The sequence below is a fragment of the Panthera pardus genome, unplaced genomic scaffold (assembly GCF_024362965.1).
Source record: "Panthera pardus isolate Hobbes unplaced genomic scaffold, ASM2436296v1 HiC_scaffold_12, whole genome shotgun sequence".
Classification (NCBI taxonomy): Eukaryota; Metazoa; Chordata; class Mammalia; order Carnivora; family Felidae; genus Panthera; species Panthera pardus.
In genome coordinates, this window is record NW_026526677.1 from 51,530,647 (window position 1) to 51,548,307 (window position 17,661).

A 17,661-nucleotide genomic window follows, 5' to 3' on the forward strand; every position below is an offset into this window, starting at 1 on the left:
GCGCCCCAAGTGTACACTTTTCTTGATGAGCAGTGAGTAATATATAGAATTGTTGAATCCTCTATTGTACATCTGAAACCAATTTAATACTATGTGTTAACTGTACTGGAATAAAAATTTTAAAAAATGAAGCCTGTGCCTGGGTGGCACAGTCGGTTAAGCATTGGACTCTTGATATCAGCTTAGGTCATGATCTCATGGTTTGTGAGTTCAAGCCTCCCATCAGGCTCTGTGCTGATGGTGCAGAACCTGCTTGGGATTCTGTCTCTCCTTCTCTCTGCCCCTGCCCCGCGTGTGCACACACTCTCTCTTTCTCTCTCTCTCTCTCAAAATAAAGATATAAACTTAAAAAATAAAAGTAAAAATCAGAGATGGTGAAAAACAAAAGAATATAACTTAATGTGGTCAGGTGTTCTATATGTTATGTACTCCACTCTATGCTTGGGAGCTATCTTGTGCTTGGCACACAAGAGGCATGGGATGGGATGGCTCTTTCTCTCTCCCAAAATTTGCTTCTATGTCAAGAAAATAGTAATATAAGATACCTAGTCTTTACTCTTTCCTCATTTCTTCTCAAGGAAGGGAGGAACATAATCCAATTACAGAATGAACTGAGATAAATTTCTTTTTTTTTTTTTTGGAAGATACAATTGCTAGTACTTGGCCTATCCTGTTCCCCTTTCCCACTCTTCCTTCCTTGTGGGAAAACTGACTTATTCCTATATTGCCTGTGATTGCAAAGGCAATTATGTCCATTTGGGGGTTGGTATTAGGAAACCCATTGCTGACTGACATATAGGCTTCATTCTCAAATTTCTGTTTAATGAAAAATAGGGGTGACACTTTGGCCTGCACAAATATCTTCTTTCTCAATTGGTTCAAAACCTGGGTGGGAGAGAGGGAAATACATCTTAGCCCTCTCAAAGACCCTGTATCTCCTGAAAAGGAGGCTGGTTAGCATGTGCCCAGATTTTCCCTTTAATCTTTCCCATTAACTTGCTCCACATTTTTCAGAAAAAGTAAATGGCAGAGTAGAAGTATAAGGCAGAGACAAGCCCAGAATTATTGCACAATGGGACTCCCCTAACATTGAGGGAAACATCAGAAGTAGGGAAGAAATGTGCTCTTTTGCAACATGTTATCGGTACATAATGGTGAGTTAATTCATGAATGAAAAAGTATAATACAATATGATAAATCAAACAACTAATCTTGCTGATCAAAGGCTATAATATTATAAAGCCAAGGAGTCTCCAGATATCACATCAGAACTACTTTACCTAGATCTTGTGTAATTTCAGACAAGCAAAGAAACCACAGAATGGAGCTCTGGAACTCCACCTTGGGAAATGACTTCACATTAGCGGAGATTCTGAATGACAGTGGGGTTCCCAAACTGCTTTTTGCCACAATCGCTGTCCTGTACATGTTGGCCCTGACCAGCAATGGCCTGCTGCTCTTGGTCATTATAATGGATTCCTGGCTCCATGTGCCTATGTACCTTCTACTTAGCCAGCTATCTCTCATGGACTTGATGTTTGCATCTGCAGTTACTCCCAAAATGCTTGTGGATTATCTGCATGGGGAGAACACCATCTCCTTTGAAGGCTGCACCTTTCAGATGTTAGTAGTTCTCACTTCAGGAGGTGCAGAGGACTTACTACTGGCGTTCATGGCCTATGACAGGTATGTGGCTATTTGTCATCCTTTGCACTACATGGTCCGCATGAGGCCAAGGATATGCTGGCTCACAATAGCCACATCTTGGATTCTGGCATTCCTGAATGCTGTGATACTCACCTCATATACTATGCACTTTCCTTTCTGTATGTCTCGGAAAATCAGGCACCTACTCTGTGAGATCCCACCCTTGTTGAAATTGGCCTGTGCAGATACCTCCATATATGAGCTCATGGTATATGTGATAGGTGTGATCTTTCTCATGCCTACCCTTGCTGCTATCCTTGCCTCTTATACATTTGTCCTAATTGCTGTCCTTCACGTGTCCTCGGGTAAGGGAAGGAAGAAAGTCCTCATCACATGCTCTTCTCACCTGACTGTGGTAGGAATGTACTATGGAGCTGCCATGTTGATGTACATCCAGCCCAATCACTACCATAGTCCCCAACAGGACAACATTCTCTCTCTATTTTATATTATCATTACTCCAACACTTAACCCTCTTGTCTATAGTCTGAGAAACAAGGAGGTAATGGAAGCCTCCAGGAGAGTACTGGGGAGATTCACTTCTGCCCAGAGATGGTAGATGCCAATGTCATGTGGAAGCCCTATAGCTTCTACATGGGACTCCATATCTGCACTTGGTCTTATGCTGGCATCTTCCACATTTTGAAAATTCTGAAAATCTGCCACACTGGAGATTAAGTCCTCATTTGGCCTTAGAGACACGAGTTTGTCTCCATTAGCCCTATGTTTCAATAGCTAAGGATATTTTCATTTTTCTGATCAATACCCCAGGATCTGGTTGAAATTCCCGTTCTGTTCTAACAGAGATTATCTTATTTTTCACTTCATGTTTTTCTTTCCCTCCCCTACAACAGTTCTGTATTCAACCACACAGGAAGTTGGCCAGAATTTTTTCTTGACGTTTCTATTTAAAACAGGAAATAAAAACTAAAGAGGAAAATGAAGATACTGAATGAAGATACAAATGTTAGACTTTACTACTTGCTGGTGAGGAAACTTCTCAGTTCTTAATTCTTTACTACTGTGAATCTGTAGTCATATAATGTTAAATGTTTTATTGTGGAGAGATGTTTCCAGATCTATTATCAGAGCTCTGGACTCTGGAAAAATTCCTATCAGATACCTATGTTCTGGATTGTAGCATCAGCTCCTTAAGCTGCCCATATGACATTAGGACAGCCATGTGCTTTCCATGTCACATTATTTATAAAGAAATTTCATTACAAAATACCGATGCCTTGAAGCTAGTATGTGAAAGCAGAAAGCATACATGGTAGTGAGAACTCTAATGCAAATGTTCTCTGCTAGGAACACCCTCTATAAAAGTCTCAGCCCCAGTTAACACTGAATGTGAACAAACGGTTGAAATCAACATCCGAAACAAAGATGGTATTCCCAATATCTTTCCTGGGTCTGCACCCTTGTCAATTATATTTTGGCCAGTGACTAGGTTTTTCTTTTATGACTCGTTCCTGCCCCAGTCCTTTCAAAGTTGTTTAAATTCCCAATTTAAAATGGGACTCCTTTTATTTTTATTTTTTTAAACAATAGAATCAGAATTTGAACTAAATTCTAGCTGAGACCCAGTCTCTCTTTTTCTCACTGCATGAAAAGAATTTAAACGTCTTTCTCTCCCAATAAAGTTTAAAGTCTTTACCTGCAGGATCTGTGACTGAAATGTTTCCATCATGAAAAATACCTAGTCTCAGTTGATGCTTAGTCATTTATTTCCTTATGTTTCCAAAAGCATTTATCAAACATCTTCCAGTTGCCTGGCACTAAGATGTGTTTCACAAACTCAAGAAATGTTCTTGTCTGCTACTATTGATCTATAAAATCCAGATTCAATAAAGCTGTTAAAATAAAACCATTCCAAAAAAATAAACTAAAAATTAAAATAAAAAAAAAAATGGGACTCCTCTTTATTCCAAGTCCCTTGCCTAAAAACCAATCAAATCAATTACTCTGTAATGCTTGAAGCTGATTCATAATGAAAAAGATCAAAAGGTACCTTTCCACATACATACAAACAGAATTAATATCTCCTTTGCCCAGGAATTAAAAAAAAACAAACAAAAAAGGCAGAACAGATACTAAAATTAATGCTCATGAAGGAAAGAGATATCATCATCTCACTCAGGTAAAAATCTTAGGAATCATTCAGAATTCTTTTTTCTCATAACTAATATACAATCTACCAGAAAGTCCTGCATTGTATTTTTTTTCCTGAATACATCCCAGATTATACCAGTTCTCAACACACAAAAATATTCCACTCTGGTCCAGATTTGATCTCATCTTGTCTGCCCTGAGCATTTACTACAGCAACTTGCTAATTGGTGTCCCTAACACCATTCTCCACAGGAGATATATGATATTCCTTTCATTCATTAATGCATTCAATATTTTTAATGCATATATATAATTTTTATGTATTGAACATCTAGCATTAGCAATACTGTTGAGGCTTTCTATTATTCTCTAACCTCTCCTCCTTGCCTCTCACCAAATACCCCCGTTCCTGATGGTAACAACATACTACTCAATTGTTTTGTCTTACCATACACATATCACAAATTGGATACATAGCTATATTTGTTTATTTCATCTTTCTTTTTCAGCTTTTAGGGATTGCTTTTAATTTTTGAATAAAAAAATCAACCTATAAAATAATTTCTAACCAGAGAAGTCTAGCTGACATCTCTGTCCAATCTATTCACTTCCACTTCGTATAGGTAGCTATATATATATATATATATATATATATATATATATATATATATATCTATCTTGTATTTTAACTATTCATTCAAATTTATTGAGATTGTGTTTATAAAAATATTTGCAATGTTTTGGGTACATTTGAAAGAAGATATAATTTTTATTATGATGGTTTACAGTTTGATATGTACTTATATTATCTACTTTACTGGTTATATTTTAGGTCTTTTTATTCTTGCTATTTTTGTCCTTTTGATCTGTCTTGAATTAGGAAAGGTATATTAAAATATTCTCTTTTCATGTATATACTTCAATGTCTATAGTTCAATGCATCTTCTGTACAGTCTGCTTTGTGAACATTATTATTGGATGTACAAATATTAATGACTGTTACTTTTTGCCTTTAGGCAAAACAGAAAAGACTGTTACTTTTTGCCTTATAAAGATATAAACAGGACAAATATTATCCCCCATTCCACATATACAATGACTAGTTCCCAGCAATGTTTGATGGCTTATCCATATTCACACAGCTATTAAATGTTCTCACCTAATCTATATTCACACAACCATTACATGTTCTCTCTAATCAAAGGTGGTTTCTCCTTTGCATCTGCTGAAAAACAGAATTTTATTCAGGGCTAACTGAGCATATATTCACTCCTCTGCTGACTTTCTGCCGTCTTGAACAGAGAAGTTATCAGTGAATACTTTGTTCAATTACTCTCGGATTGTTGCAAGAATTTCTTATTGTTGCTCGTACAAAAGTAAAAGTAAAGTCACTGAAATAATTATGAACAGAAAAGGTACTTAAACATTGTAATGAAACTGCTCGTATTGTTGAAGATCTATAACTAATAGGAGAAACATATCAAAAGAAGAAATAAATGTATCAATAAGTAAACAAGCCAGATAAATGTGTCTGTGAGTGTGTGTGTGTGTGTATCCCAAGATTTACACAGTAAGAACTTTTACTCCCAGCTGAGATGTAAATAATTTGTATGAGAAATAAATAAATCCTGATTGAAAGTCCCTGGACCTTGGTTGTTCTAGAAATTGCCATCATAAGACTCTCCCTCACCCATTTGCCCTAGGGATTTTCCAACAGATAATTTTCTCTCTTTTTTAAAAAATATTTTGAAGTTTATTTATTTTGAGAGAGAAAGAAGGAAGGCACAAGCAGGGGAGGGGCAGAGAGGGAGGGAGAGAGAGAGAATCCCAAGCAGAATCCACACTGTCAGCAGAGTCCGACGCGGAGCTCAAACTCAAGAACGTGAGATCATGACCTGAGCCCAAGTCAGATGCTTAACCGGCTGAGACACCCAAGCACCTCCAAGAGATAATTTTCTATTCCAATAATCATAAAATTGAAATTTATTAAAGACATTCATCAATAGGCTTTTGGTCCCACTCCCACCTTGGAGTGACACTCAAGAAGACTCCAGGTGAGGAGAGAGAGGAAGAGAAGAAGTAACAAATTCTGAAGGACCTATCATAAAGGGGATGGTGCAAGGGCAGGTTGAGAAAATACCATTATTTTTCACACTTACTCTTCCTTCTTGGGACTTGGCAACTGAAGACATGAATGAATTCATAATGATCCAAAATATAGACTTAACATGCACCTTTTATTCATCTTTTAATCAAGGCCTTATCTTTTTATGGGGTGGATAGAAGGTGTGGGAATGTATAGCAGAATTCTGCTTGGTGAGCCCATCTGAGCAACAGCCTTGAATTCTTACTATACTCGGTCATAGGAGGTAACTTTACAGTATACTCTCATTTCACCATAGTGATTTCTCTCTGGCATAGTAAATATGGAAAAAGTAATGGAGATCTTACATCCAACGCTATGGTCTTATTGCAACTGGACTCCTTGAAATTAATAATCCTTATGTCAAGAAACTGTCTTATTATAGAATGAGATTTCATTCTCCTGTGTGGTAATAACTGTCACCTCTATTGATATGTCTTTTGCTGACTCACGGATGCCAGAGGGCTAAACCTCACTTCACCACTGCTAATAAGGACTCTTCCACAGGCCATCCCATCTCTTTTCAACCAACTTTAATCTGGATTAATCAGACTTTGAGCTCAGATCACTTGTGTTTTTCATCCATTACTACTACAATCCATCTATATAAGGACTTTTCTTTTTTTTTTTTTTTTAGTGGTTTAAAATGACACATTTACTATTTCACAATCTCTGTGGGTCAAGCACCTTGGCACAGAAACAAAAGCAGCACAAACTCATATGTAAAAATAAATCTTACTAATCAGTTCAGTAAATATAAATTCACTAAATGCTGCAGTTAAATGACAGAGTATAAATGAATAATAAAGAAGGTAACTCTTTCAATTTGTTGTTTATAATTGAGCCACTTAAAAAGCCTGAGGCAAAAAAAAACCACCCAGAATGAATATAACAGTAAAGGATTGGATTATATATATATGCATTGATATGAACTAATATTAAAAAATATTATTTTGAGTAAAAAAATCATTTATAAATACATACAGGATCATTACAGTTTATAAAGCCTAAAAAGTTTGAAAAGTATACCATATATTATTCAGAGATATTCATAATCAATAAAAGGAATCAGTAAATGAATAAAGACAAGAGTACTGCATCAAAACTAGAATTTCACTGAATTGTTTTTAAAATGATCAATTGAAGAATTACAGTGCTAAATCACAGAAGACAGGAGTGCAAAAATATGTTCAAAAGAAATAAGAAACTTCCACAGTTTTCACTGAGCAAGGGAATGAAACTCCATCCAGCAAACACAAGCCATTGTAAAGTTGTATGTCTCTATAGAGCACAGTTGATTCATCAGTTTTATCATAGTAAAACACTCCAGTCTCTTGTTATGATTAGAAGTCTACAAAGCAAAATTCTTTTTTGTTCTTGTTGTTTATTTTGAGAGAGAGTGTGTGCACACCCGCGAGCGGGAAACGGACAGAGAGAGAGGGAGAGAGAGAATCCCAAGCAGACTCTGTGCTGTCAACACAGAGCCTAACACAGGGGTCAGGCTCAATCCCATGAGCCAGGAGATCATGACCTGAGCTGGAATCAAGAGCGGGAGGCTCAACCGACTGAGCCAACCAGAAGCCCCCACAAAATTCTAACCTAACATTAACAAGAGGCCATTTGAACACTGCCATGTAATCATACCTGAACTAGTTAATGACATGTCATTTGGTTGTTTTTGATTGTTTGTATGATAAAACTCAGTTATTTGAATAGTAACCCATGGGACTTGAGTCATAGTCCTTCCAGATATAAATCATAACCCTATAGAGACATAACTATAGGCCTTTTCAAGTGGGCCAGCTCAAGCCTTTTGCAATGGCTCCAAGAAAAGAAAACAAACAAACAAAAATTTTAGAAAGGTTCTAAGTTAATCAAAATTGATCAATATTTTTTAGTTCCTGAATCATCAAATGAATATAGAGTTAGAGAAGTAATTTAATTTGGTTGGCTTCTGTGGTTAATAAATTGGGTAATTTCAAGAGACAAACCAAAAAACAGACCCTTAAATACAAAGAACAAACTGATGGTTGCCAGAGGGTAGGTGTGTAGGGGGATGGTTGACATAGGTAAAAGAATTAACAGTACAGGTATCATGATGAGCACTGAGTAATGTAAAGAATTACTGGGTCACTATATTGTACACCTGAAGCCAAATCACATTGTATGTTAACTATGCTGGAATTAAAATTAAAATATATAAATAAAAGAAATTGAGTAATTTCTTCAAATAATCAATGTAGTTTAGCTAGATATGTAAATATTCATCCTACTTTGTAAGAAAATATAGCTTTCTCTCCATCCATAGAAATGGCAAAAGAAAACAAAGTAGAATTTAACAGACTTGGCCCTATCAAATCCAAGGTCCCACTTCTCAAATATTCTTAACACAGAAGACCCCAAAAACATTTAGGAAAGTATAGCAATAATACAGTCATGAAATCACAGTCAGGACCACCTGAACTAAGACAGTCTGGAGAAATAAAGAGAAAAGGGTGATTTTCAGAGTTATTTATAAATTAGAAATGATAGAACTTGGTGCTTGATTTATTATAGCTTAAGGAGATAATTTAGTGGCATAAAGATTATTTTATTTATGATATATATGAATTATGAGCAGACAACTAGCATTGTCTAGATCCTACTCACTATCCTGAAGAGAGACAGTAAGCAGCCACTGTCTTCTCTGAGTTCTGCACCAGTAATACATGAGGAGGTATGACTGAAGAGTCCTTACTGTTAGGTTCCCTTATATATCACACACACTTCTTGTTTCCCCAGCAGACTTAACAATCATGTGTCAGACAGGAGTGTGTTTCTTCCTCTTGAGGGAAAAGCAGAGTGGATGAGGTAAATGCTGCTTCTACATTTGTGAGGCCACAGGCACATTAGCTATCATTGCTCTTTCAGGTAGTCCAAGACCATCAGGTGGAGTGTTGGGGAGGGCAGAGTATTTTCATATCTCTCATTGTATTTCTTTCTCTGCATGTGCAAAAGACGAAAACTATTCTACTCCCATTTTTGAACTATTCTCAGCATATTTGCTAGCTCCTGTACAAGAAAAGAAACATGGTAACATTGTAGGGAGTGATACAGGACATGAATTTGGGCATACATTTACTGGTGACCAGGGTCCTTGTGTCCTAAGAGGGCCAAGTTTAAACTCCATATCCTTTCTTGCACTACTTAACATGAATGGGAAGGTAAAAAGTCATTGAACCTTCTGGGAAGGTTAGCCATTTCTTCTCTTCATTTCCTACGTCCATGCGGCAAGTATACAGGTCCCGGCCCACAGGAGTGGATTGTTCATTCTGGTCCATGTGGTTGTTGGGTAGTAGACTTAAGGGCTCACTAGATAACTCAGGCCGTTCTCTACTTTTATGCAGACATGCTTTCACATGTTTGTCCCAAGGTGTGAGATAACCCAGCCAACCCACATTGGCCTTCAAACTAATATATGAACGTTATGCTTGCTAAAGGACATTAAATATTAGGAAGTGGTACAGCATGAGGTAAGAGAGATAGCCTTAAGACTAGTCTTAAGGTTAAAGATTAGAGTCTGAGCTTATTTCAACTATGATTGACCTCAGACTAGCCCCTTAATCTATATGACTTTCATATAAGAACAATAATAATAGCTAGTCATAATAATTCTCCCACATATCCTTTATCAGGACAAATGTCACAAGTCTATAGAGCCTTCTAAACTAAATCTCAAATCTTGACTTTTTTTCTCATCCATCTCATTCAAAAGACAAGTTACCAGACCCTATAAATTCTACGGAAACGTCCAGTAATGACTAAAGAATTAAGCAATTAAAAACTAATAACATTTGAATCCCAGTAAATGGAAAATATAACAATATAAAATTTTCTTACCACATTCTGACAGTGGATTGAAAACATTCACGCCAAATTGATTTGAATAAAGAAAAAGCAACAGGGATGTAGTAGAGAGAACTTGAAAGGGTAAATTAGTCCCATTCCTCTGGATAGTCATAAGCATGTATGAAATCATCATGAGATACCTCACACCAGAATAAAGAATAATTTGACTGAAAAGCCAAGGATGAAAAAAATTGTCAAAAGTAAAGAGAAGAAAAAATTTTTTTAATTTTTTTAATGTGTACTTATTCTTGAGGGAGTGAGAGAGAAACAGAGAGATAGACAGACAAAGCATGAGCGGGGGAGGGGCAGAGCAAGAGAGGGACACAGAATCTGAAGCAGGCTCCAGGCTCTGAGCTGTCAGCACAGAGCCTGATGCGGGGCTCAAACTCACCAGCTGTGAGATCATGACCTGAACTGAAGTCAGATGCCCAACTGACTGAGCCCCAAGTCTGGTGCCCCAAGAAAAGAAAATTTTCATAGTCTATCTATAATAGAAAGGGTGAAATTTGGGGTAAATAAAGAAACAAAATGGGAAATATGGAAATATTTGACTGATAAAATGTATAAATAATGTTGAGCAATAAATAAACAAACATGTTAGTGCTGCCATTAAAGAAGCAAATGGGGAAAATTAGCAACACATATACCAAGGGTAACAATATTGTTCATATAAAAAGAAATAAACATTGACAAGAAAACACAACATTGAGTTAATTTCTTTTTTTTTTAACGTTTCTTTTTGAGACAGAGAGAGACAGAGCATGAATGGGGGAGGGTCAGAGAGAGGGAGACACAGAATCTGAAACAGGCTCCAGGCTCTGAGCTGTCAGCACAGAGCCCCGATGCGGGGCTCCAACTCACGGACCGCGAGATCACGACGTTAGCCGAAGTTGGCCGCTTAACCGACTGAGCCACCCAGGCGCCCCAAGTAATTTCAACCTGGAATCCCTCAGAAAAATAAGGATCTGTCCTTGCATTTGGCATATTGGCTCAAACACTTGGTTTTTACAGAGATTTTCTTAAACTATTGTTTTTTTAGGACCAGCTAATATTATGTAACAGTGGTCACTATATCTCAAATGAGCAATAATTTTAAACTCATTTTAATAGAAAAATACTGAGAGAGTGTGTAAACTTCCACTTTTCTGAGGATTTGAAGTAAAGAATGCACAGATGGGCCTGCATGTACTTTACATGCAGGTTCTAGGTTCCGCTCCCAAGAAGAAAACAAGAATGGTAGAGATAGATTGTTAAGTTATCCTGAGGCCCAGAACATATGAATTTTTTTCTCTTACAGAAAGTTTGGAAATAAAGGAGATTCACAGTATTCAATATGGTTGCCAAAAAACAAAAAATAAAAAGTCCCATGGTATTTCATTGTGTGTAGAGATAATAGAGTGAGCTGTGCTGAGGAGAACCCTAGGGACTATCCCATGTGCGTCACTTCTCAGAGCCTCATATTTCAAGAATCCTTTCATAATAAGATTCATTTCAGTGTCGGTGCTCGAAAGTAAGTGTTTAAGTCATCTGAGAATACAGCCAGAGGTTGGAATGGAAGCCACTGAAAAGTCCACTTCATCATATCCAGCTGTTAAGAGAGAGGGCTGAGAAATCACTAGGATCCAATACCCAAATCTGGATCTGTAACTTGGAGTTCTAGATTTCGTTCTTTTGTATTCCTATGTGAGGTACCCTCCCATGTAGCTCCCCTTCTCCAGAACAAACTCATCCCATGTCTCCAGGTAAGAAGAAAGAAAATACTGAAGGAATAAAGTCTCCCCAGAACCAGAAATCTTGTGTCTATCCTGGGAAAAGGGTCATATTCTTATTTTTAGAACCCACAGTCTATTTGTGAGAGCAGATTTTTCTTTTTCTCTCTTCTCTAGAATCCTTAGTCTTACAAATTTTGCTACTGGACTTTTTTAACGGATTAGCTTGTGTGCTGACAGGTGCAAAGAACCAAAAGATCCTCTGTCTCTCAAACTAGCTTACCCCTTTTCGATTCCCAGAATCTTCCTGTATTCTGACCTTTTATCCTTGTTATTATAGATGTTCTTTTCCTCTTTCAGTTTTCTGACACTCTTTGGGTGATACTGGACTCACAGGACACTGCCGAGGATGCACAACAGAGCTTCTCACAATGTGCTGTCCATTGTTTAGGAGGTGAGAAGGAGCCAGAGCTAAGTGAGTGCTAATGTTGGGTGTGTGGGCACTCCCTGCCCCAGTACCCTACTACTCAGGTTGCTACCACATTGCATATATCTTCTCAGAGGCGAAGAATGAGAAAGAGAATATGATTGCATATTGAGGATCTATTCCCCTGGAAGAACTACCACTTATGTACTCGCACCAGTAGTCCAGGTGATCATCCTTTGTGTTTATCCTTCTGATTGGTCACAGAATATCCCCATTCCAAGCTGGACCACATAGCTGGATCAATATCAGCTGTGCCTTCTGAATCTCATACTATGCTTTACATAGGATGATTAGCACTTAGGAGTTATTGAGTGGATGTGTGTGTGTGTGACAGAGACTATGTGTTGAGGAAGAGTTTGTTCAGTCCTGGATGCATTCAGTTATTTATTCACCCATTCAGTCTGTGAATAGTTCTTGAAAATTTACTATATGCCAGGTGATGCAGACATATGGATTGAGATAGGATTTCTACCCTGAACAAACTTATAGCCCAGTCAGAAGACAGAATTGTAAACAAACAATCATATATAAGTTAATAGCAACCTTTTCAAAGCACATTATTATGTACATATATCAAAACTCACCAGATTGTACACATGAAATATTCGTAGTTCATTGAATGCAAATTTACCATGATGAAGTAGTGAAAAACTGCACTTATCAATAATTGTTGGAAAATTAGTTTGGCTACTAGGTTAGAGACTTTATCAGTGATCTTCCTATGTATTTCAACTTATCTAAAGAAAAGATATTTCTCATTTAATTTTGCCAATTCCTCAAATCATTCCCTGACTCTGCCTTCCTGGTCCCTTAAAGACCAATGGACTCTATTGTAGGCTCAGACTGGACCCATTTCATTTCCATCTGAATGGAAATTCATGAATAGAAACCTCACTGTCAACTCATGTTCCTGAAATTAAGTCCTACTTGGCAGCTCATGAGCCAGTGGTCAAGGCACAATTGCTCTGACCATAGTTTTCCTATACTGCCCGCTAGAGGTAGGGTCTTACATGTGAAGACAAACCTTTCTAGTCTGTAGGCTCTGATATCTATCTCAAGATGGCCCTGCCAGGTGGGCTGACTTTCTGTTCTGACATCTTCATTCTAAAGGCCAATTCTAAGACTATTACTTCCACCCTTCTCAGGGATAGATGTCTCCAACCCTGAGTGCCAGCCATTTACCCATGCCCCCAGCTAACTTCCCTAACTCTTTATAATTTCCTTCTCTATTAGCTTATATCCAGCCATGTTATTCCTTGCTTGTTTCTGATGTACAATAATGTATAGAGTGAATAGTATTTCCTGCCTGGCTGCAAAGCATTGGACCAGTACCTGATTTCCTACTGATGTACCTAACCCATTGATTGGATACTCTGAAACAAACTGCAGCATGAATGAGCTCAAATACTGTCACACTAGAAAAGATACTGAAACTGTGCAGACAGCTATTGTGGTGGCACTTGGTCTCCACAAAGGGCTGTTCCTGCTTCCATAGGGTGTGGTGCTACTTAAGTCTGGCCTTGTCTCCAACATCTTGGCTCTGTAACAATGAGGGCCTATCATGCCTTAATCTTCAACACTGCCATCAAGGCTTGATTCTCTGATCCAGTGAAGAATTTAGAAAAGGACTAAATGTGTGGATTATAACATGATCTAAATGGTTTCTTAAACTTCCCTTCCTTCTTGGAAGGATGATAAATGATCCCTTAGAAACACAAAGGAAAAGATAATTATTGGTTCTGCTCCTTGATGAAATGAAAGTCAAAATCTGCTGATTGAAAAGTAAACTAGATAAAAGAAAAACCTGGGCTTTCTACTAAAGGCAGAACTCTTCATATTTTTTCAAATCCATATAATATGTGAGCATCTTTTTTCAAATAGCTTCCGTAAGAATTAAGGATGGAAATTTTGGAAAATCAAGTGTCTTAAATGCTTCCGAGATATGTTTTCAGTAAAACATATTTGTGCTTACAATGATATCTTCACTTTCAGGATTTGGTTTTCCACCATAGTCAACTTTTGATTCCTTTATTTGTGCTGATGTGTGGACAGAAATAAACACCAATGGGCACAGAAAACCAAACCTATCTGACTGAATTCATCTTGCTAGGCCTTTCTTCAGATTGGCAGACCCAAATCCTGCTGTTTGTAGTGTTTCTCATCATCTACCTGCTAACTCTGTGTGGGAATTTTCTCATCATAGTGCTAATTCATATTGACTCTCGACTTCATACACCAATGTACTTCTTCCTTAAAAACCTGTCGTTTACAGATCTCTGTTTCTCTACAACAGTCATCCCCCAGATGCTATTCCATTTGCTGGTAATGAGAAAGACCATTTCCTTTGCTGGGTGTTCAATTCAGATGATTTTTTTCCTAGTAGCTGGGTGTACAGAAAGTTCCCTCCTAGCAGTGATGTCCTATGACCGCTATGTGGCTGTCTGTAAGCCCCTTCATTACTCCACCCTCATGACCCAGAGGGTGTGTGTACAGCTGGTCATAGGGTCCTGGGCCAGTGGAGCCATTGTGTCTTTAGTAGACACAATATTTACTTTATGTCTCTCATACCATGGACAGAATATAATTAATCATTATTTTTGTGAACCTCCTGCACTCTTGAAGTTGGCTTCAGAAGAAACCTACAAAGCTGAGATGGCCATCTTGGCAATGGGCATAGTAATTCTCCTTGGTCCTGTCTCCCTCATCCTTTTCTCCTACTGGAATATTACCTCCACTGTGATTCGGATACAGTCAGGTGAGGGGAGACTTAAGGCCTTTTCTACCTGTGGTTCTCATCTCATTGTTGTGGTCTTCTTCTACGGCTCAACTATATTTACCTACATGCGTCCAAATTCCAAGAAGATAAATGAAGGGGATAAGGTGATTTCTGTGTTCTACTCAGTCATAACATCCATGATGAACCCATTCATTTACAGCCTGAGAAACAAGGAGGTAAAGGAGGCATTTAGGAAAGCATTTGGAAGATAGAGCCTCTCAGAGGCAATGATCTTTATATTGATACACATCTATGAGAATGAAGACATTCCAAAGTGGTTCAACATTTTTAACAGCTTTCTCTGTGAACTGTTTCTAAGCTGATGCAGAACTAAGGGTCATACATGTATCCTTGTATATCTAGGATGTTTTCAAGTTTGTCAACTGCATCTTGCTCAACCTTATTCTCTGTGGTTACAGCTTGCTTGCCTCATTACAGCTTTTTGCTATTATATTATATATTATAATATAAATTACATTTATATATTATATACATTTATATATATATACATTTATATACATTTTATAAATACATTATATATATAATTTATACAATTTATACATACATTTATATACATATATATGTGTATACACACACACACACACACACACACACATATATGAGGATCTTCATTTACACTGCATTACTGGTTCACTAATACATTTTCACCCAGACATAGTACCTTTCGGTTCTAAACTCCGTGGCTGCTTGTCAGCTTCATCCCATGCTAACATCATCTACAGCCATCCACAAACCTTGGAATACTACCTGATGTCATTATGCTAGACTCTACAATTTCTTGTGAGAAAATATCAATGATTTTTTTTAACCTTAAAGTTCTGATATGGAAATTTTGTTTTTGTTTTGCTGTATGGTCCCAAAATACTGTTATCATCAATTCAACTACACATGGGGGAGCTATTGGCCTAGACAATAATTTGTGGGATCTCATATTCAGCAAACACCTTCCATATATCACACACTTTCCCTCCAAGGACAATTGCTGGGTTGAGGGAATTAGAATTAAAAGGCAACCTTCCTGCATCAATATACCACACCAATATATCACAATATACCACAAATGACACCAATATACCACAGCTGTTGCCTCTTCAAACATGCTCTCCCCATTTCTGCAGGCTTGATGGTGCCAGTACCCATTAAGTTCTCATTTTGGGGAAGTAGCAAAGAAAGGCTGATATATGAGAAGCAATTCCAGAAGATATACATTGTTCTGTGGGATTAAATGGTCCCTAAGCTTTTTTTTTTTTTTTTTTTAAACAACTGCTGTAACCTCTTTATAGCAGAAGCACCACTGGTGATACTTATAGTCACTCACTGATGTTCAGCATGCACACTGCCCCTCCTTTGGAAGAAAATCTACCCTCAGCTGAAGGTTTAACTTCAGGTATTAAGTGGAATTGACCCAACACTCCATTGGCATGTAGAAACACTACCAATTCTCATCCCTGATTGCAGGGCCTGTGAGTCATGACAACATAGCTGGAGACTACATTCTGCCTGTTCATAGTTCTGCCTATTTCTCCTCCATGATTGTCTATTTCTCCAGGCAGAAGTCCCATGACACAAACATATTCCATTACTTTGTACTTCATTTGCCAGACTTACAAATATCCCCTGACTTGTCCCACCTTATCCTCCATGCAGCTGTTTCTAGGGATTCTTGTCATACAGAGAAGAGTGCTGCTAACCATAGACAAATCCTCCTTTCACACAGTGGGGAGAATATGGGAAATTTTATCTTTTACCAGGAGAAATTTCAACTTGGAGTTCTGCTCTCGCTTCATGACTATGAACAAAGCAATTATGGGTGAAGTATGGCATGAGCCAGAGAAAATAAGTCCCTAATGAAAATCAAGCTTGTCACATTGAGGTCTGGCTGCTCCAGCTTCAATGTCCATGGCCTATCCTGAGAATCCAATGCTATTCATTCTGTGCCATGATGTCCTTGCTGAATTGAATGACCTGTGTACAGAATGATTCTGCATGGGAGAACAGATGTGTGCAATAATAGATTCACTATGCATGTGTGAGGTACATTTTCAAATTATGTGTAACTAGCATGATCTTACACAAGGAAACCAAAACTGGTCTTGCACTATAGATGCTTTGAGAAGCTATGTTATAAATAATAGCATTTTCCTTTTTTAAAATTAAAATATAGATAACATACAATATTATATTAATTTCAGGTGCACAGCATAGTGATTTAATATTTATATATATTACATAATGCTCACCACAGTAAATGGAGATATCATCTGTCATCTGACAAAGTTATTACAATATTGTTGACTATATTCCCTATGCTGTACTTTACATCTCATGATTTATTTATTTCATAATCGAATGTATCTCTTAATCCCTTTGATATATTTCACCCATCCCCTTGCCTCCCTCCCATCTGGCAATCACCAGTTTGTTCTCTGTATTTATGAGTCTGTTTATGTCTTATTTTGTTTACTTGTTTTGTTTCTTTTTTGTTTGTTTCTTAAATTCCACATATATGTGAAATCATATGGTATTTGTCTGTCTCTAACTTATTTTACTTAGCATAATATCCTCTAACTCCATGATACACATATCACCTCTTCTTTATCCATTCATCTATTGATGGACACTTAGGTTGCTTCCATATCTTGGCTACTGTAAATAATACTGCAATGATCATAGGGGTGCATGTATCTTTTCAAATTAATGTTTTCATTTTCTTCAGTTAACTGTGGGACCCAAGGAATTTAACAAAAATCCCCTACCCCTGGACAAACAGAGCAAGACTAACTCCATTTTATGATACACCCACCATCTCATGTATAAC

The 17,661-nt window shown here is 37.5% G+C and overlaps 2 protein-coding genes across 2 annotated transcripts; both read left to right on the top strand.

Annotated features, from left to right (window-relative positions):
- The first annotated feature begins 884 nt into the window (after positions 1-884).
- LOC109271085 (olfactory receptor 2AG1-like) lies at positions 885-2,603 on the top strand. Its single transcript, XM_019456160.2, has one exon. The coding sequence runs from the start codon at positions 1,322-1,324 to the stop codon at positions 2,264-2,266; it is 945 nt and encodes a 314-aa protein (XP_019311705.1). The 5' UTR covers positions 885-1,321; the 3' UTR covers positions 2,267-2,603.
- An 11,507-nt stretch (positions 2,604-14,110) lies between these two features.
- Positions 14,111-15,034, top strand: LOC109271329 (olfactory receptor 2D3-like). The gene has a single exon (XM_019456656.2). It carries the CDS (start codon positions 14,111-14,113, stop codon positions 15,032-15,034), a length of 924 nt encoding a protein of 307 aa, XP_019312201.1.
- The last annotated feature ends 2,627 nt before the right edge of the window (positions 15,035-17,661 follow it).

Bases quoted from the DNA above. Each gene is read 5' to 3' on its own strand.
- LOC109271085 (XM_019456160.2), top strand. From the start codon at position 1,322: ATGGAGCTCTGGAACTCCACCTTGGGAAATGACTTCACATTAGCGGAG.
- LOC109271329 (XM_019456656.2), top strand. From the start codon at position 14,111: ATGGGCACAGAAAACCAAACCTATCTGACTGAATTCATCTTGCTAGGC.